This window comes from Mycosarcoma maydis, chromosome 2 (genome assembly GCF_000328475.2).
Source record: "Mycosarcoma maydis chromosome 2, whole genome shotgun sequence".
Taxonomy (NCBI): domain Eukaryota; kingdom Fungi; phylum Basidiomycota; class Ustilaginomycetes; order Ustilaginales; genus Mycosarcoma; species Mycosarcoma maydis.
The window spans coordinates 160,278-185,983 of record NC_026479.1 but is presented as its reverse complement, the minus strand read 5'-3'; the positions used below and the strand labels follow the sequence as shown (position 1 = coordinate 185,983).

The 25,706-nt window shown below is 54.3% G+C and overlaps 8 protein-coding genes and 1 non-coding gene across 9 annotated transcripts; 5 read left to right on the top strand and 4 right to left on the bottom strand.

Moving 5' to 3' along the window:
- Nucleotides 1–82: 82 nt before the first annotated feature.
- On the bottom strand, nt 83–187 carry UMAG_16013. Its single transcript has 2 exons — nt 150–187; nt 83–118 (listed from the first exon to the last, which is right to left on the bottom strand). It is a non-coding gene; the product is annotated as a tRNA-Pro (tRNA).
- A 1,038-nt stretch (nt 188–1,225) lies between these two features.
- Nucleotides 1,226–1,609, bottom strand: UMAG_11843 (uncharacterized protein; the record flags this gene model as incomplete). Its single annotated transcript, XM_011389156.1, has 1 exon — nt 1,226–1,609. The coding sequence occupies one exon, from the start codon at nt 1,607–1,609 to the stop codon at nt 1,226–1,228; it is 384 nt and encodes a 127-aa protein (XP_011387458.1).
- A 2,678-nt stretch (nt 1,610–4,287) lies between these two features.
- UMAG_00884 (uncharacterized protein) lies at nt 4,288–8,508 on the top strand (the record flags this gene model as incomplete). Its single annotated transcript, XM_011388600.1, has 1 exon — nt 4,288–8,508. The coding sequence occupies one exon, from the start codon at nt 4,288–4,290 to the stop codon at nt 8,506–8,508; it is 4,221 nt and encodes a 1,406-aa protein (XP_011386902.1).
- A 2,147-nt stretch (nt 8,509–10,655) lies between these two features.
- Nucleotides 10,656–15,557, top strand: UMAG_00883 (uncharacterized protein; the record flags this gene model as incomplete). The annotated part of the gene is made up of 1 exon (XM_011388599.1): nt 10,656–15,557. The coding sequence occupies one exon, from the start codon at nt 10,656–10,658 to the stop codon at nt 15,555–15,557; it is 4,902 nt and encodes a 1,633-aa protein (XP_011386901.1).
- Nucleotides 15,558–16,197: 640 nt separating this feature from the next.
- On the top strand, nt 16,198–18,345 carry UMAG_00882 (endopolyphosphatase; the record flags this gene model as incomplete). Its single annotated transcript, XM_011388598.1, has 1 exon — nt 16,198–18,345. The coding sequence occupies one exon, from the start codon at nt 16,198–16,200 to the stop codon at nt 18,343–18,345; it is 2,148 nt and encodes a 715-aa protein (XP_011386900.1).
- A 121-nt stretch (nt 18,346–18,466) lies between these two features.
- UMAG_11842 (uncharacterized protein) lies at nt 18,467–19,138 on the bottom strand (the record flags this gene model as incomplete). The annotated part of the gene is made up of 1 exon (XM_011389155.1): nt 18,467–19,138. One exon carries the CDS (start codon nt 19,136–19,138, stop codon nt 18,467–18,469), a length of 672 nt encoding a protein of 223 aa, XP_011387457.1.
- Nucleotides 19,139–19,779: 641 nt separating this feature from the next.
- On the top strand, nt 19,780–21,102 carry UMAG_11841 (uncharacterized protein; the record flags this gene model as incomplete). Its single annotated transcript, XM_011389154.1, has 1 exon — nt 19,780–21,102. The coding sequence occupies one exon, from the start codon at nt 19,780–19,782 to the stop codon at nt 21,100–21,102; it is 1,323 nt and encodes a 440-aa protein (XP_011387456.1).
- Nucleotides 21,103–21,212: 110 nt separating this feature from the next.
- Nucleotides 21,213–22,367, bottom strand: UMAG_11840 (uncharacterized protein; the record flags this gene model as incomplete). Its single annotated transcript, XM_011389153.1, has 1 exon — nt 21,213–22,367. The coding sequence occupies one exon, from the start codon at nt 22,365–22,367 to the stop codon at nt 21,213–21,215; it is 1,155 nt and encodes a 384-aa protein (XP_011387455.1).
- A 1,160-nt stretch (nt 22,368–23,527) lies between these two features.
- UMAG_11839 (uncharacterized protein) lies at nt 23,528–25,345 on the top strand (the record flags this gene model as incomplete). Its single annotated transcript, XM_011389152.1, has 1 exon — nt 23,528–25,345. One exon carries the CDS (start codon nt 23,528–23,530, stop codon nt 25,343–25,345), a length of 1,818 nt encoding a protein of 605 aa, XP_011387454.1.
- Nucleotides 25,346–25,706: the final 361 nt, after the last annotated feature.

The window sequence follows — 25,706 nt, the reverse complement described above, 5'->3', positions numbered from 1 at the left end:
AAGTACGAATCACGAATATAGAGTAACTACTTATATGACAGAATCAAAAGCAATATCAAGTCACAAAAAAGAGAGAAAAAAGGGGGCCAACCCGGAATCGAACCGGGGACCTCTGTCAACTTAGTGCAACCTTATGGAGGAAGGAAATGCCCTAAGACAGCATAATAAGCCACTATACGATTGGCCCGCTTATGATAGTGTGTCTCAAGAGTGTAATTATAATGCATGCAAGGATTGACAGCGTTGGCATATAGAAGTTTGACTCTGGAACGGATCGTGTCTGCCATCTCGTGCTGTACGCGACGCTGGCGCCAGACGAGGTGCGATTTCAGACAGAGTCTTAAGGTGCAGGCGGATCTGCTCGGGTCTGGCGCTTCGGTCAATTTTCGTAGCTAGTTACACGACCGACGAGAGAGGTCAAGCGCATGGTCATGCAGGAAGCTCTGCCTGGTTACCAGGAGGCGAGACCAAGCCAATGGTTGTAATTAGCGAGACTATGCGTGGCTGCCAACTTGATGCCATTAGGATCGAGTTCAAATTAGCCAAACATTCCCAAAACTCGACCAAGATCGAAGGCAGGGGGGCGAATCGTCGAGAGCGTGGCTCAGGACAAGCGCTAACTTTAGCTAAAAAAAAAAGACGAGCAGCCATCTCGACGAGTTTGCTGTTGCCCTGTTCGGTCGATCTTGACAAAGGGGTTTGTCGGCAGGAGAACGCCTCAAGGAGACCTGGCCTGGCAAACACAATTAAAGCAAGTGTGCATATCCGCTTCATGTGGACAGCCCCATTTTGGGCTCACGATTTGAAGAAGCGTTCCACGGTTCATTGGCTGTAGGCTAGTCAGCGTGAGTTAGGTACATTATTTGACCAGCACACGGCAGCGTTGCTGGGGAAGTTTGGCTGTGTCACGCGCGCAAAGGTTTGCATGTTGTATCACATCGTGCCGTCACGGGCTTTGCCATGCAGCGGTTGTAGCAACCAACCACAGCTTTGAGAGGCTCAAGTCCAGTGCGAAGCTTGCGAACAAAGTCTCGACTCATTTGAGTCAATCTCACAGAAGATTGCCTGCTTGCTTCCTGAAGGTATCAGTGGAGTGCCATCCGAACTGTGCCTCATCATGTACAATTCACGATTCGTGATTATGACAAAGGAAATGAATCAAAAATGGCTGCTGTCAACCGGTTTCTCGAAGAAACAAGCAACCAAGCAGAGTCACGAGTTGGACTCAGCTGAAAGTGACAAGGAAGATTGCGACACAGATTGCAGCATGCATGCTGTGCAATCGTGATTCGGGCTGACCGTGCGAGAATGTCAGCCACGGCACTTGTGCTCGCGACCGCATGACACCGTAGCAAAGATTTGCATTCAGCGACAACAAGCATGAACCAAGATTCCTCGTGCTTGCCAGATCGCGCGGTATGGAATCGCCAACGTCGCCCATCCGAGTCGTTCCTTTGAGATCGTCGATGTGCTGATTTCGTCTCTGGCTCACCTCATCGCAATGTGAATGTGAAAAGCAGTCTCGCCGAGAAACAGGGAAGACAGAGGTGAGCTTGCTTGCACGGTCGGCCATCCACCTGGGTCGCGCGGCGATTTTTGCCGCACACATCTTCGGCGTGTGGTCGCACGCGAGACCCAAGAAAAAGAAAGAAAAACCGGGGGACAAGTTGATTCGTGGTTCACTGATCTTGGTGGCTACATGTGCCACGAGCGTTGAGCGTCGTCGAGCTCAGGCACTGAAAGCGTTTGGAAGAAAGTTCTGTGTGCCATGCGAGCGATGCTTAGCCGAGACCACAAAATACTGTGTTGCAGCTCGAAATGACAAGCTAACGTCTAAGCGAGGCTAACCATCGAACCTTTTGAAGCGAAATCGATGAGATCAGCTTGTGTCCATTGTCTGTACTTGTTCGCACTGCCTTTGTGAGACGGATGATGAATACTTGAGTTAGGGCTTGGCTCCATTGCGACGGCTGCTCGGGCCAAGTTGCCATCGTTTTCCACCAGCGGACCGAGAAATGGTGACAGGAGACGTGACACGAATTTCGGGTCGCGATCCTGACACCGACGTCCGACGGAGCCAAAAGCTTGAGGCTTGGACGGTCCAGCTGCGGTCCGCAACAGGAATCACTGTGTAAGCGAACAGAGACAAGACGACCGACCACCTAGACAGCCGTGCCGAGCAGAGAGACACGCCTCGCATGGAACGAACGAGGAACCTCGAGGGAGATACGGAAGTTCCCACGGTCTTGATCTCGATGACCGACAAGAAGACCAAGTCGAATCGAAGTTCTGACGCTGTTCTCAACCGGATTGGTCGGATGGCCATGAAAGGATCGACCGAGAGAAGTAGAAACTGACGGTCGCAAGTTCTCACATTCTCGATTCCGAATCGCAACGCTTGCTTCCGATGCGTGCCATCTGGAACCACGTCTCTACGATTCAAGCGAGGCACCGAAGCTCTGTGGTGATTGGCAGCCAGCTGGGTTTGAAAGTGAGGGTAACGATCACGAATAGTTGATTGCCAGAAGAGCTTTTTGCCTACGCGCTTTACCGTCTCCACACACACACGTGCAACTAGTGGCAGTGCTTACAACGTTCTGGTTCGGTTTCTGAAACAAGAGCACAGACCGACAAAGTAATAGTTACAGTATACGCAGAGCTGTGCAGCGCTCAAGGTCGGCTGCGGTGGCATGTGACGATTCAGTCGGTTGCAATGACACTCAGGGGTAACAAAGAGGATCTCGGATGCAACACTTGCGTGTTCTGGTAGCATCGCTGTGACAGGACCCATAAAAACGCCCTGACTGGTGCACTCACCTGCGAAGAGCGAGTCACAGCGCAAAGATCGGCATGTGCGTGAGTAGAAGAAGCATGATACAGTACGAATCACGAATGCACCCACGAATCTCGCGAGAAAGACAACATCGTGTGACAATCGTGGATTTGAACGAGGAAAGTGGTTTACAACAGATGAAAAAAGCAACCGTTCCCTATATGCTGTAAATTAGCTGGCAAAAAAGCTTGCACTGTCTCACTTTTATCTGTTGGTGTGTTCCGAGAGTCGTGAGTCGTACCGCGTTGTTCTCGCTCGGTTCGGCGGATGATATGATACTCACGACTCACGACTCACGACGATTTGTGATTCGTGATTCGTGATTCTCGAGGAGGACCCTCGTTTTTCCCCTCTTCTTTGGCCCCTTTTTTTTCGTTAGTGGCCAATCACGAATCGGTGGTCGGTCTGATGTTCTCAGATCTGGACCGAGATGAGATACTGAGCACCGCGTTGCTATCCTTATTTTATTTTTCTGAATCACGAATAGAGCGCGAGCGTGTAAATGCAACCGACTTTCGACGTGACAGTCGTGAGTTGTGGCGGTTGAGCGAGTAGCCTAACATGTCTTTTCTACTGCAACTGTGACTCGCACGTCGCACCGTCGCATGTCGCCACGCGCATAATCGTCACGAGCTACGGTGAGACAGACATGAATCAGCGCTTCACGCTTTATTCAACTCTCGTGTCTGTCTGTGTATGCACGCACAAGCTTGTGCTAACTACTTACTCGAACCCATGTTCCACGCTTGAATCACGAATGGAAATAGAGTGACGAGTCGTGAGTCTTTTAATCACCGTATTGCTCCTTGCTACTTCATCTCTAGCTTTTTTTTTTTGGTTCGTCTTTGCCGCAAAATCTTAGCGCCGTCCAAGTCGCAGACTCGCTAGCTCGATCCGAACTCGGCGACAACCTTCAGTTTATCCCGAATCTTTCCAACCCACTCTTTGTTAACATCATCCTACCACCTTCTGCTGTGTATCAACTCAGCCACGTCCAGCTCTTCATCCTGCACCATCTCTCTCTTTCGCACGCTTTCAATCATTCGTTTCCTGTCCCCAGCCGCCTTTTGTTCGGTTTCGTATCACCCAACAGGACTTCATTTCTGGTCAAACGGCCGTGACTGTATTCCCTTTTCGCACACCTCGTGGCCCTACGCCCATTCATCCCAAATCCGAAACAAAGTCCACAGGCGCGCTGCCTCTGTTGCACCAAGCTTTGCAGCGATCCTATCATTCTACTTTGACCTCACGCTCGCTTGCGATGCTCTCATAGCCTCTATAGCATTCTTCTACACGTGCACATCCATCATCAGCATTTGCACCGCTGGCATCATCACCAACACCTCATCTTGCAGCCCTTGCATGTCTCCGACTCTGTGCTTCTAGCGTCATTACTCGTCCCGCTGGGGTAGTCTATCCTTCCAAGATACTTCAACACCTCAGCATCGTCCACAATGCATCCCTCCATCGCCAATCTTTCCTCGCGGCTTCACCTTTGCTCCGGTGATGTGCCGCCACCGCTCGTTGGCGCTTCTGCTACCCTAGTCGAGCCATCTCAGCATGGTCAAGCAAAGGGTGCACAGGTCTATCTGTTTGGTGGACGCCTGGTTAGCAGCCGTCGCATGGTCAACACGCTCTACCGGCTTGATCTCGACGAGATGAGGTGGTCCAGACTCACTCCCACCACCAAACCCAAACTCGCCACGGCTGAGCCGTCTTTGCAACAGCCGCAACCGCGCTACTTTCACTCTGCCGATCTCTGGAACAACAAGATTATCTTTTTCGGCGGAATGGGCTATTCGCACCGCTCCCAGGACGCAGGTGTGCCTGGGAGCGCTCCCACAGAAGAGCTCTGCGTGCTTGACGAATTGCTTGCCTTGGATCTCACCACCCAGCAATGGGATTACACTTTTGATGTCGCTTCACCTCGTGCAATCGTGCAACACGATCCATCCTCCAGCTCTCAGCCTGACACGCAACGACCCGCTCCTCGTTACGCCCATCTTTCTGCACTGTCGGGCGACACGCTCTCCATCATCGGAGGCCAGAACCTTGCCAACCAGTACGTCGAGTCAATCAATCTCTTTAGTCTCTCGCAGAACAGGTGGATCGGTGCACAACGTTTCCAAAAGCAATGCGGCAGCTATCGCTCACTCGCCGTCGGCGCCAAATGCCTTCATAAGGATGGGCAAAAGGCAAAGTGCTATCCTCGCGCCAAGGATCCATTGAACAACACCGACACCGGCAATGCCACTCCCATGTCCAATACTTCCACACCACAGGGTAATCAATCTGCAGAAAAGTTGACCGGTAAGGTCGAGCAAAATCCGCTGCCAATGAGCTGTCCACCCGCGCCAGATCAGTCGCTACCCGTGTATTTGTACTCGAATTACAACTTTACCGATGTTCGCCGAGAGCTCGAGGTGCTCGCCGTTCAACCCGACGCTGCCACCAACCAGGACACGCACAGAACACAGCAACGTCGCCGCAGCGGCTCCAATGCTTCCCAAGAGTCGGCCATCGACATCGATGGACCGCTCACACCATCTCAAGCCAATGCTGCTACTGCTGCCCAATCTTCTCTTGGCGCGCTTGTCTCGATAGACGACCGTTCGAACCACATGGGCGGCGTCACGCTTCCTCCAGGCCTTCGTTTCCCCACAGGCGCGCTCCTCGGGCCCTATCTGCTCATCTCGGGTACCTACCTCGCCAATGCAACACAGAGCTTCTCCGTCTGGGCTCTGCATCTGCCTACCATGGTCTGGTCTAGGATCGAGTCTGGTTCGGCTCTCTCGACTGGAAGCTGGAATCGCGCGCTCCTTTGGCCTGCAAAGAACCGTCTCGTCGTTGTTGGTCACAAGGAAAGGGACCTCGTCAGTGACTACAATCATCGCCAGACCAATTGGGATCACGTCGTGGTGCTCGAGCTCGAGGCCTGGGGCATCTACCAGCCTCCCTACTCGGGCCTTTCCGACGACGCCGTCCAACTCGGCCTGGACAAGCTTGCGGCGACCGCACCATCCGCCATGGCCTCAGCACAAGCACTTGCACGCGGCGCCGAAGCAGCCCACTCCTTGGCCGAGGAACGTGTGCCTGGCGCATCGGCTGCTGAGATGCAGAGCAACCTCGAAAAAGAGGTCGAGGCTCTCAACCTCGGTGGTCGCGGCGACTTTGAAATCGTCTGCTCGGACGGTCTCAGAATCGGTTGCGATCGTGCTATCCTCGAAGCGCGTTGGCCCTGGTTCAGATCTAAGATGGACGAATACCGCCGAAGAGCGAGGCGAACCCTTCGAATCGCCTATCCGACGTCACAGGAACAATCCGGCTTGGGCATCATCCCTGAGGACATTGCCGAGTTCCTTGCCGAGGAGGACGATGAAGAGGAGGCTCTAGATCCACCCTTTGTGTCCTCAGCCAACAAGGTGGGCGCACATGATGCCAAACAAAAGGTCCGCGATCCGCGCTTTCAGCCCCGCCACTTGCAGATCTCGGAGCCATTGCCGGTGGTGCTTGCATTGCTCCAATTTGTTTACACGCTGCGCATCTGCACCGCACTGCAGCGACATCCTGCTGTTGTGTGTGCTCTCATGGTGCTGGCCAAAACTTACAACATGGACAGTCTCGCGTCTTGGGCCCGCCACGCTGCTCATGTGGCGCTCGCCGACGATCTCCATCCCAAGGCACCATCGACACTATCGCGTCACGGCGATATGCTCTCACCCTCGTCGTCGATCACGCACGCCCTTGACAGCTTCGAACATAGCAGTCTCGATCTCTTCCGCCCGTCCGAGTCGCTCGGTCTGCATCCCGAGGAAAGACATCGGCTCGCCGTCTGCCTTTACGAGGCTGCCTCGCTTTGTGGTTGCGAAGGTCTGCAGATCCGCGCACTAAGGGTGGTCATGGCCATTGCTCGCTGGCTCCAGAAGCACGGCGCTGGTCCCAATGCAGGGAGCGGCAGCGGTAGTGGACTCGAGAAGCAGGCGCAGGGCCGCAGCGAAGGTTCGACGCACGATCGTTCCGGCTCTGCCTCTCAGTCTGGCGCTGGTTCCAACGGTGTAGGATCCGCACATTCGTCTGCCAACCAGTTCCGAGCTGGGTCCGGCTCCACTTTTCGCGCAGCCACTGGTGGTTTTTCCAGTGTCGGCCCTTCGCCTCTGCTGCCGTTACCGTTGCCGTCGCCGTCGCCATCCTTGTCACGCGCGGGATCCGATGCGGCGAGCTCGCATGGTCCATTGACACCAAATTCGACCTACCAAAGCTTCTCGGACCGTCGAGGCGATTCGTTTTCGTCATCGTCCGACGCTCCAGCCTCTGACAGCGCGCTCGTCTATCTGAGTGGAGAAGTCGAGTCGCTTGATGATCAGCCCAGTACGCCGTTTCGCAAGATGTCGTTTGGAAACAGCTTTTCGAGCGGCAAGACGGACAAGTACACGATCGCGATTACGTCGCCTGACGTTGCCAATCGCAGCACTGACCCAATGCCCTCTGGCTTGACACTGGTCTCGAGCGAAGTGGAAGCCAGCGATGCGCAAGCGCCTAGCTTTGCTCGCAAGCGCCGTAGCCTGTTTGGACGTAACACGACGTCGAACACACCAATCTTGCCAGAGGTGCCAACCATGGAGCCTGTGCGCGCTGGCAGTTCGCTCGGCTTTCACAGCAGCACCATGGCTGACGGAACGGTACTAGGAGACTTGAATGCGTACCCCAGCAACACGCTGCCGGACCGACGCGCCAGCGCGAGTGCTAGTGCAAGTGCAAGTGCGCACGTGACTTGTAGCACGAAACCAGTCTCGCCGACGACGACGACGGGCGACGACTGGTCGAGTGGCTTCCATCTCGCTCGGCACTCGATGCCATTGCGAGACGGCAAGGGAGCGAGCGTGACGTCGTTGGCGCTCAACTCGCCGGCATTGACGATGGACCCTAACCGAAGATATATGCAAGCTTCGGCTGCTTCTTCACCGGCCCGCGAGCAGTTCCCCGTGAATTCGTATGGACCTCGATCGGAGCAAGAGCAGGTATCTCGATCTACATCGGTGCACAGTCTGTCCACGGACACGAGTCTGGCGGCCAGTTTGCATCGCAGCAATTCCGGTGCCAGTCACCATCAATCGTCGACACCATTGGACGGGATCGAGATCTCGAGGGACGTGACGCATCTCTCGTCCAAGGAGATCGCAATGCTGAATAAGAAGGAGCGCAAGCGGATCGAAAAGGAGGAAAAAGAGCGCAAGAAGGCGGAAAAGGCCGAGTACAAGCGACTGGCAGCCGAAGCCGTGTTCGGACCGAAAGGCAGCGCGGGTCCTTCGCCAGCACTGCCATCGAGCGACTTTGCCATGTACACATCGGGTGCACAAGCAGTAGCTAGACAGGGCACAGGTGCACAGTCATCACGTCGATCTTCAGAGCCGTCGGATTCGCGATCCAGTACAAGCACCGCGAGTCCGCGAACAGGCAGCAGTCTGAGGACTGCATACAGTCCACGCACTCCGGCTCCGACAGCGCCACCCAAGCGCGGCGAGTGGGCGGTGGCGACGGCGACAAGTGGAGGACCGTGGTTCAGCGCACCTCCACCGATGATGGCTCCTCCCAGTCTCAAGGGCATGCCCAAGGGCAATCGCAGCGCGGCTTCTCTGAGCGGCCAAAGCTCTCCCAAGACCCGACTAACTTCGTAAAAACGCAGCGCAGAATAGAGCAGTCTAAACCAGCAGAAGATTCGAGATAGCGAATCGAGATAGAGCATGCGTCAATCAAAAACACCGCTCTTTCTGCGCTCGCTCCGCCTGACATTTGTGATTCGGATGAGACTGAGCCGTGAGTACCTATCTCGAGAGACGAGCTGAGTCGAAGCAGCGGGATGGCAGTTGGTGAAAAAGGAGGTGATCCAGGCGCTCGGACCAACAAGGACAAGTGTGCAAGAGGAGACCGAGTGTCGAAGCGGGGCGTGCATGCAGCGAGACCGTAGATCAAGGTGACCGCGCAACGTGATGGTCTGCAGAGAGGACAAGACGTGACGGTTGACACGTCCACGTTCCCAGAGCAACAGCATGTACTAAAAATCGTGAATATGAAACCGAAATCTCGTATATTCGTGATTATGGCCGATATGACACGTGAGGATCGAGCGAACGTGGCTCGCCCACCATTCAGAAGCAACGCGACGTGAGACAATCACGAATCGTGAATGCCGAACCTTGAATCACATTCGGCTTGGCTTGCTGCTGGCTCTAGATACACAGGCAGCCGCCGAGATGCAATCGAAGCATCAGGTAGAGCAAAACGGCATTTGCATTGACAGTCACCGACGTTGAGAGGGTACAGCACTGTTCATATGCGCAATCCGGCGTGAAAATACTTACCTTGCAGACCTCGAATACGGCGTGGCTCCAAACAGGTTGGTAAGCACTGTAGCTCGCAGCCCATCGGGAATTCAGCGCGGTCGCAGAAGAGGACTGCGGTGCTGCTGCATATTGAAAGAGCGCTACGACGCTGTCATGCCCGAGGAGGAGAACGAAACACAATCACGAATGTCAAGGCCAACGTTGAGGTTGAGGTCCATCGCCGCGATACACTTTATCAAGCTTGCAAAGAGATAGAGAGAGCAGCGAGAGAAAGACTGCTGGACGAGAACGGTGGGTCTTATCCCTGTTCGTACTGGTGTCTAAGGCGTACATGACACATGATGCTCCAAGCCACCCTTTGGCATTGTTTCAGTTGGACTCGCCTCTGGTCCAAGCCTGCTCAAACATCCACGCAATTGCAGCCATATCAACGTGTTGCACTTCAAAGAGACAGCGAGGCGAACATGGCAAGACAGCTGACATCTGATGAATTGGCAAAGCCGACTTTGCTACGCTGTCTCAGTAACTCTGCAGCCAACCTGGATCATTTCACGATTTGCCCAAATCTGATGATCAGCATTCAGGATCGTGCATTCGTGACACAATCTGTCTGGTACTGCCGTGTGCGCGCATCAGGGCTCTGCTGCCTTTCTTGAGTGCTGGAATGGAAAGTTGCCGTATGCTAGCAGCTGGACGAGTCTTGCCGTCGATTCAACACGCAAGCTAGTGCGATCCGTGACATTGAAAAGGCCATCTGCGATCGTGATTCGTGATTCGTGATTCACGATTGTCACTGTCCAACAGTGAACGGTATAAATACATGTACAACCACGTTACACGTTATCGTGTGGTCCGTTGTCGCACGTCGGTGTACTCGTGACTTTGACAGGGTGGCAGCACGTATCACGTATCACGTATATCTTTCAAGACAGTCATGAGAGAGAGGCTCAACTCGTGACTGTTTTGTAATTTCCGCGATTGCTCGCTTTGACTGGCTAACCGCCTTGAAACTTGACGTCTGTGACTGGTGAGTGTCAGTTTGTGCTTCTGCTAGCTAATTACGAATTAAACGCTTCTCTGTCTCTCTCTGTCTCACCTCCACCATCGTCTCCACCATCTCCACTGCAACCTCTTTCCACCCCACCTTTTCCCAATCCCGTACCACCAATCACTCGAACATCACTGAGTGCACGCTTTTCTCTACAGTTTGCAAAAGCTGCTTCTCAAATCATCACACCAACGTCACAAATCTGATCCTAGCAACAGCACCAGCACCAGCACCGTTGAAGTACATCAAATCTTATCTTCAGGCTTCGGGTCGCATTCAAGTGCCGGAAACTATACTTTTGCAGATCTTCTTTTTCTTGCTGTATGACTATGCGTTCGACGTAGGTTCTAGTAGCGTGCAGGTCACGATCCCAGTCGCGTCCACTCACTTGTCAGCTGGGTAGGATCTTTATCGGCTTGTAGTCGCCAGCGTCATGTCTTGTCAACACATCACAGACGCCGAAGAGGCGGCGCCAAGCGCGGCCAGCAGCAACCTCACAGACGCTTCAACAGCATGCCACGCCGAACGTGCCGCTTCACGTAGGTCGTCGGCTGACCCATCTCTGTCGATACCGTCCTCGTCTCAGTCTCATCCCAACCCCACAGTGTCACCCGAGTCGGCACCTCTCTCCCCCTCGATACATGCGCAGCTTGGCACCGCTTCGCTTCATGTTTCGCTTCCGCCCAACTTTCCGCATCCGGTCCAAACCTCCTTCTCGCCGCCTGCTAGCAGGAATGTCTCGAACGCCGCCTTCGTAAACCCTTTCACCTCCAGCCCCTCGATCTCGCAATTGCTTTCCCCGCAGCTTCCACCTCGCAGCAGCAGTACGAGCCTCAACCCCTCAGCAGCAACGCCTTCATCATCAACGGCAGACAACCCAACTGGTCCTTTCGCGTACACCTCGGCTGCCGCGTCTGGTAGCAACAGGGGTTCTCCGAACAAACGCACCTCTCGCTCGCCCGTAGCAGCCACGTTTTCGTCATCCTCCACAGTCTTGAACCCAAACGCACCCTTTTCTCCACCAGAGACCTACACCTACATCCGTCCACCCGTCAAGCGCGAGAGCCCGGGCACAAAGAGCGCGAGAAGCACGCCAGGTCGGTCCTTGACTTTGCATCACGATGACCTTCTCGCTCGCGAGTTTACAGATGCTTCCCGCAACGACCTTGAACTCGACCTTCCTCCAGCCATGCTCAGCTCTGGTCGTAAAGCCAGTGTCAGCCTTCATTTGTTCAAAGAGACGTCTTCCAAGGCGTCCCGAGCCACAGCCGCGCTTGCATCCAGTCGAGAGAGCGCCGTCATCGATGAGACTGCTCCCAGTCGTCATCGCGACGAGCGTAGCGATCCGTTCGGTAGCCGCAAACCTCCTGCTATTCGCTCGAGCACTATGCTACCGCCATCCCAGCGCTCGACCAGGCCTGTGGCTTCATCCAGTCGACATCCGACAAATTCTCATTCTTCCTTCTCCTCCTCAACACTGCTATCTCTCAAAGATGCGGACTTGGCTGCCCTTCGTCCAGCCACACCATCGCTACTCCTAGCCAAGGGCGACGAGGCTTCCAATAACTACTTCTCGCCTACAAATGCAGAACCTGCGTCCAATGCTAGCGCGCCCCTGCTCACCGCCCTTCCATCCGATCTTGCGTCGCGTGAACGTATGCCTCGACGCTCGCAGACCATTGCGTCTCCGGAAAACGTCGCTGCTGACATCGACTCACGGCATCTGCTCGACCCGTCTTCACTTGAGCCGCTTGATGCGCTCCCTATCCCTATCGCACGTCCCCGCGGCGTGCCAAAACCCCCGGTATCCCCTGGCAAGCTTCCCCCCAGTGCTCATCGCCCTGCACCCAGCCAGAGAACCGATTCTGGTAACGCACAGGCCGAGATTGGCGACGCACCGCCAGAGTCGACAACTACTCAGTTGCAGCGCCACTCTTCTGTGCCTGAGACCGAATGGACAGGCGCAGGATGGCCAGGCCGGTTGTCAATGACGCGCAGACGCAGCCTCAACGAGATGGCGCACAGCTCTTCCGACTACGAAGAAGATGCAGACGACCAGCTCGATGGCTCCTTCGACATGGTCGAGACAGGTGACGAATTGATGGACGAAGAGGGCACTGATGCATACGCCGACACCACCGGCTCTGAAAACGAACGATGCGAGCCAGGATTTGACCACGACGCAGCTGACGAGGATGATCTACAGATGAGCGGCTCCGAGTGGGAGGCGAGAGCAGCCACTACTTGCTCTGGACGCATTGACGCGGCGAAACAGCATGAGTCTAACGCAGCACCTCGACGGCCTCGATTGACAAGCCGATCGCGAGCCACCTCGTTCACCGAACTTCCTGCTGTTGTGCAGCTGCAACCCTATCACAATCAAGTCGGAGGTCACAACTCCATCTTTCAATTTTCAAAGCGCGCCGTTTGCAAGCCGCTCGTTGGCAGAGAAAACGAGTTCTATGAGGCTGTCGAAAGGGAACACCCGATTCTGCTATCTTTCATTCCTCAGTATCTTGGCGTCCTCAACGTGACCTACAGGCACGTTGAAACGACCCCATCAGAGGTGCAGTCACAACTTACGCCCATCAACAATGCCGAGCTTGCATCCCACTCAGAGCCCGTGCTCACTCAAACGGATGGACAAGACCAGACGTCAAGAACGCAAGATACGGATGCAGGTCAAGCCCGCCCTCCAGCAGCCAGCGACGTTCGCCTAGAGCGACAAAGGAGCGACTTGAACGGCGGCGGGCGTGTTCGTCGCAAGGTCTTTGAGGGTCAAGAGGACTGGGGCAAAGAGATCCCCGAGGTCTCGATAGATCTCAACCGGCACATTGTACCCGAATGGATCCTCCGTCGATGCAATCTAGCACCCAGCGCGCCAGTCAACTTTAATGATGTCGCACATCCAGGTTCGCGTAGCAGGAGCCGTTCACGATGTCGACCCTCAAGCCCTTTGCAACCGTGCCGTCCCGCTTCGTCGCTGGAACAGGCGCAAAGTAACTCTCCCGCTCCCCAGAACACTGACGTACAGTCACAGACAGCCACGAGCCCCAACCGGGACGCGTTCTCTCCACTCTCTTCATACGAGAAAGCATCGCGTCCATTCATTCCCCGTTCGAAATCTTCATCACACGACGTGGGAAAGCATCTCAGTTCAAGCCCACTCACTCCAGCCATCTCTCCCGACGCGTCACCAAGATCCACCCGCTCCATGGGTCATGGAGCTGACTGGGGTGGTCGTGACTCGGATCGTTTGCATTCGTCGAGCCTAGGCCGTGCCAACTCTGGGCTCGGTCTTCTATCACGTTCGCGCAGCCCAGCGATTGGCTCTCTCAACATGACCAGTCGCACTGCTTCACAAGTCTCGCAAGTCTCGCAGCCAACCGGAAGCAACGCCCACTTTGCTCAGAACGTGAATGGCATACACGGCCGCGGGATCACCACAGTCAATCGCAGATTGCAGGAGCAGGTTTTACGCGAAGTTTTCAGCAGCCCCATGCTCAAGGATGGCCTCGGGGCTCGGTACGAATCGAGTGCCAAGAGAAACGCTCGCAAGAACCGAAGACGCCTTGCAAAGGCTTGGGAGGAGAGTGAAGAGGGTGAGAGGCTTCGCATTACACGCAACCTGCCTTCCTCGCGTGAGACATTGGCTGTGGAAACGCTTCGAGACAATCTACGTACCCCTGATCCCACAAGCAGTGGGAGGATGAGCGTTGCCAGCGAATTCATACCGACCGCTGTCTCCTCCCCCGTTCATCATCGTGGGCAGACACGCCATCCATCGACGCCACCTCGAACTCCACCGCTCGGTCCAATCAGCTTGACTGCATCTACGTCGTCCTTGTCATCCAAGAGGGTTGTGGCGAGCTCTACTCAAGCGTCTTCGCGCGTTGTTCTTCCCGGTTTCTCTAGCTCGAGAAGTTCGACACAGCAGCCGCGACGCGTTCGCAGCGATGTCACGCTGTCGCTCCAATCCAAGAGCTCAAATCCTGAATGTAGGAATTCTGATGCTCAGGCTGTCACAGAGCAGGCTTCTGCGCAGTCGATCGACGCTGATGAACAGATGGAGACACTCAGGCTGTCAGCGGAGCCAGAGCCATTGGAGCAATTCGCAGAGTCAAAACTCGAGGTCAAGGCTTCAGGCAAAGCGCCGGCCACCGCCACGAGCAAGGACGGTGCTTCGGGTGCAGTCAACGCAGGGACCGAAATCTCTGGGGGCGCGACTACAGAGGCTCAGACATCGTTGGACGGCGCCTGCCAGACGCGTCAAGAACAATTTCTTTTGATGGAAGATCTTACAGGCCGGCTCAAGTCACCCTGTGTCCTTGATCTCAAGATGGGAACGCGCCAGTATGGTCTGGATGCCACGGACGAGAAGAAAAAGAGCCAGACCAAGAAATGCGATAAGACAACCTCACGCAGCCATGGCGTACGCATCTGTGGAATGCAGGTCTACGACTGCGAACACGACGCCTTTATCTTCCAAGACAAGTATTTTGGACGCAAAGTCTTGCCTGCCGAATTCTCGGATGCTCTTGCTCGATTCTTCTACGACGGTAATAAGATCCTCATGCATCATGTGCCGCTGATCCTGCAGAAGATATATCATCTGGCACGAATCATCTGGGGTCTACGAGGATATCGATTTTACGCGAGCAGCTTACTCTTCATCTACGACGGCGATTGTGAGACGCAGCGGAAGCTCGAGGATGAGTTCGATCGACGATGTTCGCAGGGTTCGGGTGGTACTGTGGCACCAAGCCAGATGATCTTGGATGCTGGAGGGCTGCCGCCATCGATTTCATCGTCGTTGAACAGGGATGCGGATCTGGCAGAAGGCGGAGCGAGCTACAGTATTGGCTCGAGTCCGTTGCTCGGGCCGGTTGGCGGTGGTGATGCTGCTGGGGCGACGCTGTTACGTAGACGACGAAGGAAGGGCGAAATCAATATTCGCATCATCGACTTTGCTCACTGCACAACGGGTCACGACTACGATTTCAACCGCGATCGAGAGCAAGACTCTGGCTTCGATCTACCGGTAGCACGCTTCCCACCAAAACTCATCAATGGGCCGGATAGCGGATACCTGTTTGGCCTCAAGAATTTGGCAGCGAGCTTCGAAGAAATTTGGGAAACGGAGCGTCAGCGCCGGCGAAAGTTACGCGCACAGAGAGCCAAGGCGGTGGGCAAAGACGATACAGACGCAGCAAAGATGGACGCGGATGGAACGTTTATTGGCGATCTGGGCGAGTTGCAGGTGCCAGGCAGGGAGGTGTTTGATGAAATCTTTGGAAATGGGCCGAATGGGCTCGACGGCTATGTATCTACTTGATTCGATGGACTGTAACCCTAGCTTCTTTCAAGGTGTGCAAGCAATGGTATGTACAGCTACTTGCTGTGGGCGTCACTGAAAGGCTGTGTGTTTCGGCGCTGTGGCGGTGTGAGAGTACACGGTTATCACGTATGATGGTAAACGGGAACTTGCATGCACGCAACGCACGTGACATGAAACATGCACGATGCAAACGTGAAAAAATCAAGGATGTCAGATCGAAGCGATTGCCAGGTGAAGCTCCATTCGTGATTCACGATTCACGATTCACGTTTTTTGGGTCGCTGGGCAGGGCACGTCGATCTTCGCTCAACACACGAGAGCGTGGCTGTTTCTGTGGTGTGACACAAAGACAAATCACGAATCACGAATAAGTTGCCTCGAATCCTTGACGCTTCATGCTTTTTGCTGGTCGACATCCACGACGTTGATCTCAATATCTCAACTTCGAAAACTTTGCGTCGACCGGCCAGCATGCAAAGATACAACTCGGAGATGCTCTCATAGACACAGTACGCTACTTTGTAGAAGCGTCCACATAGACAAGAGGCAGAGGCTGGATATTGGCGCTGCACTCTTGACCGCGCACATCCATCTCGTTTGTCACACATCGGCTCGATACAAGGTGCGTCGTAACGACATGCGGTGCTTCATAGCTTCGGCTACGGTATTGGTGCTTCTTTGGCAGGCTGCTGCGGTATCCGCGTCATCACCAGTGCAAGCAGTGTTCCAGGCGGATCAGTTGCAGCCACATCGTGTTACCTCGGCTCACCGCGTCGATACTCTGAGAAGACCTTTCGGCCGGTTTCTGCATATTACCGATCTTCATCCGGATCCGCACTACAAACATGGATCCGCAGTGAGCGGCGCATGCCACCACAAGAAACCCAAAAAGAGCCAGCCAGAGGGAAGACTGCGTGCTGGATGGTGGGGTACCGCTTTGACCGACTGCGACTCACCGCCTCGCTTGGTAGAGTCGAGTCTCGCCTGGGCATCTCGCAACCTTGCTCAGAGTGCATCTCTCCAATCACAGACTGCTACTCGGAGCACCTCGTCAGCGTCAAACGGCGTAGAGACAGCGCTCGACTTTATCATCTGGACGGGCGACTCGGCACGCCACGACAACGACAACCGCGTCCCTCGTTCCAGCAAAGAGATCTTCGAGCTCAACAGATGGGTTCTTTCGCAGCTCGAATCTGCGTTCCCCGGTGTACCGCTTGTTCCGACCGTGGGTAACAACGACATATTCCCGCACAACATTCTCTTCCCAGGACCCAACGCCGTCACAAAGGAGTACGTCCAAATCTGGCAAGACCACATCCCCGAGTACGAATTCCACACATTCGAACAAGGCGGCTACTACGTCAAAGAGATCCTTCCAAACCGACTCGCAGCTATGTCGCTCAACACGCTTTATTTCTACGATAGCAACAAGGCTGTAGACGGATGCGTCAGGACAAAACGAGGCAAGGCAAAGCAAGTGGATCCGGGAACAGCGCAGTTGGACTGGTTGGAGGTCCAGTTGAACTTGTTCAGGCAGAGAGGTATGCAGGTTCACTTGCTAGGGCATGTGCCACCGACCGCAGGCAACTACTTTGACAAGTGCTACAGGAGGTATACTGATATCGTGTTGCGCTTCCAGGATACCGTGGTTGGGCAACATTTCGGTCACATGAATACCGATGCGTTCTTCATTCAGGAGGACGAGGAGGAGGCGTATCAGCAACGTGTGCAACTCGAACCGGTGCATGTCGAGGACGAGCAAGGCTTGCCCGCAGATTTGAAGCAGGATTACTCGACGTTGCCTGGCAAAGGCAGGACGAACCAAGACATGTACTCGGTGTTTTACATCGCTCCGAGTGTTATTCCAACGTACTATCCTTCGATCAGGTTGTGGACATACAACACCACAGAGGAGGCCAGGTACGCCTCCGTCACAGAGTTGCTCGATTCAACGCCGTCAGAGGACCAAGAGCAACAAGATACGTCAGAGGTGGATCAAGATGAAGATGACACCGACGACGATCTTGATCATGATCAAGCAGATGTCCAAGGTCCGCCTTTTGGAAGTCTCTCACGACACCACCATCGGCCGACACCGCCCGAAAGGCGCAAAGGCAGAAAACACAAGAAGAAGAAACGGAAACCGCTGCCTCGTCATGCTTCGCCCAACTCACCCTCGCGCACCAACACCTACCTGAGCCTGTTGGGCTACAGCCAATGGGTAATGGATATTGATGAGCAGAACAAAGCTATCGAGCACATCCTCGATCCTAGGATCGACGACGTTCTTGACCGAGCGTCGGCATCCGCTGAGAGACAAGAGGACAAGAAGAAACACAAAAACAAGCATACCAGTGACAATGACAAGGAGAAGGAGAGAAAGAAACGACAAGATCAAGCCGACAAGGTGCAGGTCTCGTATCGACTGGAATACGTGACGTACACACCCGACGTTTTGTGGGCGGAATTCGATCCGACTGCCACTGCATCGCCGGGTCCCGTACCCAAACACTTGCTCGAGCAAGAATTGCACCGCGCTGGATTGCAAAGTCCCTTCCTCACATCGCACGTCAGTGACGACACCCAAGACGAGCAAGTGCACCACTTGACGCGCAAGAAGCGTTCGGCCAAACTCGCCAAACCACTCCGCAAGTTTACCGACTACTCGTTACCGTCCGTTACGATCACCAACATGATGGACCTGGCACGACGCTTGATGGTCGACAAAAAGCTGTGGAAGCGCTTCAAGAAGAGGATTTACTCTGAGAGCGGCTACCTGCCATAATTCACCAGCACAGATTGGTGTCATGATGGCCACTGGGAATGGGTATAGATGCAAGAAAGAGTAGAAATACAAGATTCGGCTGAGTCGCAGGGATGCGTGTGTGGGTGCGGCGAGCGTGAGCTCAGTCGATGCAGATGGCTTTGCGTTTGCCTTTGCTATCTTGAGCAGGAGCAGCAGCAGTGTCGTCGTCTGTTGCCGTAGAACCGATCGTACTTGTCGAGCTGCTCGATGCTAGCGTCTGCTGCTGTTGCTGGTGATGCATGCTCCACAAATGGTGCGACCTCACGCGCGCCGTACGATTCCACAGCTGCAAGTCAAACTCGTCGTCCAACGGTTTGACCAGCGTCGCTTCCAGCACAAAGTACCTATTTAACGAGGACGCCCACTTTTGGCGCATCAAATGCACCGCATGATGGAGCTGTACTTGGCCCAAATCAATGTGACTCTGGCGTAACGCAAATGTGATGTCCATTGGAAGCGGGAGTCTGGTGAGGTGTCCGATGACCATGCATTTACACTTGAGTTCTGGAGGCACGACTTGGGGCGTGGTTCTGCCCCATCCTCCTTTGCTACCGTCTTGGGACTGATCAATGCACAAAGAAAGGTCGACCAGGATGGAGCCGGCGCAGCCATCAGAGGCGGGATAGGGGTCGGAGAGTACAACGAGCGACGAGTCGGATGGGGAGACGGCAGTGACGATGCCGGCTAATCGAAATTTACGGTCGACATCGCGGGAGAGCGAGAGGTCGCTGATGGGCAGGATCAGCGCTGTGTCGGTGCGGACAGAGCCCATGGATCAGAGAGGAGCCAGATCACGCAGCGCGTGCGAGTCAGAGCGCTAGGATTCGAGCGTACCGCGACAAGTCGCTATGTGATCGTCATGATGGCTGTCGTAATGAAAAAGGCCCTCCATTCAGATGCATCACGAGCTGAGTGTATCAACACAAACACAGAAGAACAACCGTCAAGTCACGAGTCACGAGTTGGTGGAATCGCACTAACATTCGTGATTCTCAGATTTGCACCCATGTCCCACGCGTGACGCTCTCGTTTACACGTTATGCGTCCGGTGAGTGCGATTTTGAGAGCGCGCGCTAATTCACGATTCCGTGGTTCGTGGTTCGTGGTTCGTGGTTCGTGATTCGTGTTTCGTGATTCAGGCTTGGGCTAACGGCAAAAGGTGTTGATCTTTTCCATACTCGTGAATAGTGTAACATGGACGATGGATTTTTCTTGTCCATCGTGCATGTTGGTGGTTCAGTTTGGTTTTCTGGCACATGCACGATTCACGATCCATGATTGATAACACAAAGCAACACTCAACACTCACAACTTGACTGTTGCTCACTCATCACCCACCCCACCATCACAGCTCGGCGAAGCATAGGCATAGGCATAGGCATAGGCATAGAGCGACTACATTGCGCTCTCATCATGCCGATATCTCCGCAGCCCACGCGCGTCGACATACGCCGTCGCTCCACGATGAGAAAGACCGAATCCAACGGTCCCACCATCTCTTCCACCACCTCTACCGCATCCGCCATCCTCTCCACTACGGCGCCAGAATGGCTGCTCATCCTCAGCCTCATCTTCGGTGGCTGCTGCTCCAACGCCTACACACTCGAACTCGCTACTCGCCAACTCCCCTCGGCTGGAACACTCATAACGTTCGCCCAATTCCTCGTAACCACTCTTTCCTCTTTACCCTACTTTGTTCGCTTCTCTCGGCATTTCCCATTCGTCGGCTTTAAACCACGAGCAGTGCCGCTATACAGGTGGATCGTTCAAGTCGCTTTTTACTTGAGCACGAGCTTGTTGAACAACATGGCGTTTGCGTACGACGTACCTATGCCGGTCCATATCGTCTTTCGATCCGGTGGATTGGTGATCAACATGATCCTGGGATGGTTGGTACAGAAGAGAGAGTACACAAAATTGCAGGTGGCTTCTGTCGTGTTGGTCACGCTGGGAGTAGTGAGCAGTACACTCTATTCCACCAGCACCAAAGCCGTTGCAGACGTTGGCGCGGCGACACCGGATGCAGGCGAGTACCTGACCGGTGTCTTGTTGCTCTTCTCCGCGCTCGTGCTGACAGGACTAATGGGGCTGTGGCAGGAACAAACTTTCAAGCTGTACGGGAATCAGAATTGGAGGGAATCCATGTTTTACTCTCACCTACTTTCGCTGCCCATGTTCGCACTCAGGCCAGAGAGCTTGATTAGAGACATAAAACACGCCAACGCTACTACGCCTTGGTGGTTTGGTTTCGGCCCACCTACACATCTCCCCTCGACCAAGATGCCAACTTCCAACCTCATGAACCGATTCATCGCCCTCATCGCTCCATCCACTCTCTCCACCGCCCATCGTCACGATTCAACCCGAGAACGAATCTTCAACCTCTCCCACATCCCCCCCTTCTCACACCTCCAACCGTACCTACCATCAAACACAGGGCTGTGGATACCCAGCTTCTACCCACCTCTGCTTCTCAATGTCGCCACCCAACTGCTTTGCATCAACGGCGTCAATCGGCTCACCTCAAAAGTCAGCAGTCTCTCAGTTACGCTCGTGCTCGTGCTCAGAAAGGCGGTTAGCCTCCTGGTCAGCGTCATGCTCGTTGAAAGGTCGACCGGCTCCTTAGGGCTCTGGTGCGGTGCTGCTGCAGTGCTGGCCGGTACGATCGGCTATTCCGTTTCCAAACCGGCCAAGCTTGCGTCGGAAAGAGCACAAAACAAGAACAAGACACAATAGAGACGTGTATATGTAGCTAGATGTAATGAAACGCCAAAATTGCCTTGTGGACGAACAGCGAAAGGGAGTGGTGTGATGCGAGTTACAGAGATTGTGTGTCAAGCCTGGGTCTAGGATCGTCCACGGCGAACCAAGAGTCCGAACATGACAGCTGTGCATGCGCTCAAAGAAAACCATGTGGCAGCATAGACAGCATGCTGGTTTCTCAGTTCGATCGTTGCCGCTCGACCTACAGGAACGCCGTTGGCCACCCTAGCTGCTGCTTCTCCTACATTCCCATCAAACACTTGTTCGAGATAGACTGGCAGAACACGATCCGTCTCGCGAGACCCAAGCATGTTCCGGACGCTCTCTGCTACACCGGCGCTCGGAGTGTAGCTATCTGTCGATGGGGTTGCTTCGGGTGGTGAGAGGGAAAGTGCTTCGACGCCAGCCTGACTCGACGCCCACTCGGCCATCTGCGACGGATTGACGTGGAACCAGCTTCCCTTTTCAGGCACGTTGTTCGGCGTGAACGTGTTCGCCGGATAGATTCTTGGAAGCAGCGCAACGAACTCCGTCTCGCCATTGGGCATGGCTTCATCTTTCAAGCTCCTCTTTTCACCTGTTCCCACAATCTGCTTCTCGCTGACGAATCCCCGATTGATCAGAATCATACCGCCACCTTCGCTCCTACGAAAAGGCACCACCACATGGTACCCCATCACGCCATCCCTCACTCTTGGTCCGACAAACATGGTTCGCGAGTGATCGAATGAACCTTTGACGGATACCAGCCGGAAATCGAATTGAGGCAGAACATCGATATTGATGTTTCGTGGTAGACGGAGCGGATCGCGCGAGAGTTTGTCTTCAAGCTCCTCAATCAGCGATACTTTCCATTTGAGCCGCTTGATCTGCCAGTATCCAAGGCCAAAGGTGAAGATGGGGATGAACCCGAGTACGAGCGTGGTAGGAGAGCGATACCAAGGCTTGGACGATTTGGACGAGCCAGGTTTGCTATAGCCTTCAGGTGCGTCGGTGTATTCTTCCGATCGATCTTGTCGTTGATGTGAGGAGGACGAAAAAGATTGAGATAGCGGTGGAAGCCGAAGCTTTGGGGATGCTGCCGTCAACGGTTGCTGCCATGCTGGAGACGATAGACGATGCAACGACGTGGTGACGGGTAGAGAGCGGGCCAGCGAACAAGATGAGCCTGCAACACCACCACAGCACGAGCTGATTACCAAGCTCATCACTCGCTTAAGCTGAAGCGTTGCCTTCATAGTAGCCAGCGCCTTTGCTAGCCCCGACGACGTAGTGAAAGGTCAAGTTCAGAGATGACAATATGAGCCGATTCGAGAAGATCACGACTTTTACACCCCGAGTGGAGGTTTTGACCAAATCATGAATTTGGCCGAGGCTTACGATTCAGAGACCCCATCCCGATCGATTCACATTGCATATCGGGACATCGGGACATCGGAATCCAATACATCTTTGAAGAACTCAGATCGGTCTGCAGTTATGCCACGAGGATCGGGATCACAGCTATCGTACCGCAAATCCGAGGCGAGCCAAACGAGATTCAAATGGTCCCGAAGCTACAGTAAGTTAGTGCTCCTCTCCATGCATCACGCTCTTGCACTGCGGAATGGATTGATGCTTCTTTGGTGAAACAAGCGAGGCGCGAGTGGCATTCCTCAAAGCTGCAGTGAAATTTCAGGAGGTGTCACTTTGGAGCGCAGCACGCGCAGTCATTTCTCGACGACAGGTGTCAAACTGCGAAACGCTGTGCTACTCGTGACAACTACTGTATCGCCTTTAGAAGTATCGCCTTCAGAAGCAGTCGGATCTACTGTATTCGTGATTTCTCCGACAAGCGCGCAGCGTGATGGACCCCATCCATTGTGACGTCTGTTCCATTCCTAAAGATGCAGCCACTAGGGACACCAGATGCCACTCGAAATGTTAGATGTGCGTCTAGATCTAGTGTTGTTTGCTCACACATGGTCCTAATTCTTTTCAAAGTCCTCCCCACAGAATGCTTTTGCCTGTGGACATGTCGAGGACTTTACTGCAATTTCCCTGTTACGTATGTCTACATTGGCCATCTTTCGCATGACTGCTCGTCTCGAGGGTCGTGTCGCGACACTATGTTTTGAAGTGACCAGATTATGGCAGAGTACGGAAGTACCGAGCAGATTTGCGCGGCTTGGATGCGGCTATGGTATGCTGAGTTGAGTCGACCCACTAACAGAGATCAAGAGATCAGGTCATGTGTATGGTACTTGAAGTCTATCCTTACTCCTTGTCCGCTTCGTGGCTTCTTTCCTCTTGACCATCATCCTTCCCCTCTTTATCTCTTTCCCTTTCTTCTCTTGACTTCTCCCCCTTCCTCCTATTGGCCACGCTCTTTACAGTCTCACAGCATCTTGTCTTCACCATGAAGCTCACCTCGTCGTTTGCGACGCTCGCTAGCGTCGTTGTTATTGCGCTCTGCGTTGGTCAGACTCATGCTGACTCGGTCACTACGCCATTGGGACTCACGCGTGTGGACGACAAGGGCAAACCTATCACCCCGCTCACCTACCTCAACCTCGCGCCCGCCTCCAAGGAGCTCGCCGATGCCGCCAAAATGGTCACAACCCCTCCACCTATGATCGAAGAGCAGAGGCGCCTACTTCCCTCGGACCATCTGGAGCCTGTTGTTGAGCAATTCTCTAGCAAAGGTATCACGATCAAGAGGGAGCTTGGTGGCAGCCTGGTGCCCTCTCTGCCCATCTTGGGCGCGCTCGACAATGAGGGCGACCATAGCAACCAGGTGTCACCTGCCACCGATTCTTCCGTTGCTGGTGAAAAGCGTCTGCTTGACGCCCTCAATTCGCTTAAGCCAGGTGAGGGAACCCAGTTCTTGCCCGAGAACCATCAGACGCTCGGCCAGCGCACTGTGCACCCGCTCAATCGTCGTTCTGTTGAAGAACCTATTGACGTCAGCATTCTTGGCAAGAAATTGTCTAGGCCTGCCATGCCCAAAGTCCCCGCTAGGCGAGACGAGAGCAGCGGTCTTGACCTTCTGGGTACCAAGATTCCCCTCAACTCGCTCCCCATCGACTCGCTCCCCTTGCCCAAACCCCCCACCAAGCGAGACGAGAGCAGCGGTCTTGACCTTCTGGGTACCAAGATTCCCCTCAACTCGCTCCCCATCGACTCGCTCCCCTTGCCCAAACCCCCCACCAAGCGAGACGAGAGCAGCGGTCTTGACCTTCTGGGTACCAAGATTCCCCTCAACTCGCTCCCCATCGACTCGCTCCCCTTGCCCAAACCCCCCACCAAGCGAGACGAGAGCAGCGGCCTTGACCTTTTCGGTACCAAGATCCCCCTCAACTCACTCCCACTCGACTCGCTTCCCTTGCCCGGTGCTTCCAAGCGCGATGTACAGCCAGTTGACCTTGGCCTCAAGACGGGTAACAAGGGGGATCTCGACTCGGCTGAGGCTCTTCTCAAGGGCCTTCTCCCGATCAAGCGAGAAGAAGATTCCGTCCAGCCCTTCGACCTCGGTCTGAAGACTGGCAACGAGCAAGACCTGGAACGCGCCAAGAGCTTGATCGGTGGTCTTTTGGGAGGCAGCAAGCGCGACTCTATCTCACCTGACGGTGTCAACCTCGGCAGTGTCAAGGACCTTGGCAGCACTCTCGGCCAAGAAGCAATGAAGAATGGTATTCCTCTTGCGCTCAGCCCGGTCAAGCAAGCCGCGAGCCCCGCTGTTCAAGGAATTTCCACCGTGAACCAGGTCTGCACTTCCTTCGGCTGCGCTCAGATCGTCAAAGGTGCCATTGACGGCGCTACCAAGAATCTTGGTCTTCCTGAATTCCAACCTATCCGACTACCAGTCCGGTCTCTTGGAGAGAAGAACCTTTTCGCCGACGGACTACTCCACAACAATGGTCAGGTTTCGGGAATCCCGGTCAAGCGTGCTTCTGAAGACCCTGTGGTCTCGACCATTCTTGACACGAGTGACAAGGCACGTGATGCACTCTTGGGCGTCAAAGATGCAGCTGACAATGCGGCTGGAGGATTTGTGAAGAACATGTACTCCAAGCCTGCAGAGGTCGAGACGAAACGTGATCTCTCCCTGCCCCCATTCAGCCTGCTTCCCGGTAAGGGACCTGATACGAAGGCGGCAGCGAAGGAATTGATCGAGTTTTTGGACTTGCCCGTTCCTGGTCTGAAGCGCATGGACAAGGTTCGCCGCAAGGAGTAGAAATCTGTTTCATAAGGAGTGTTACCTTTCTCGGTTCCCATTCGACTCTGCTATCTTCCCCGTTCGGTGTGCATCCGAGTCGCTGCCAACCAACGTCGCCTTTCGTGCCATGTCTAATTTGTTTGTACCCAGACAGCGTCTTGATGACGCTGTCACACCACGCTCATTTACGTTTAGTTTGTCCTTCAAACTTGCTCTATTTGAATCTCGAATCATTCTTTTGGCTTCCTCGCGGTGTGCTTCGATCCCTGCTCTAGTCAATTGATTTGGAAATAGCGACAATATGGATGTTCGTACGATGTTCAACCTGAACATGCCCTCTTCGTTCGAGCAGCACTGTTTACCATGATTCGAGTACATG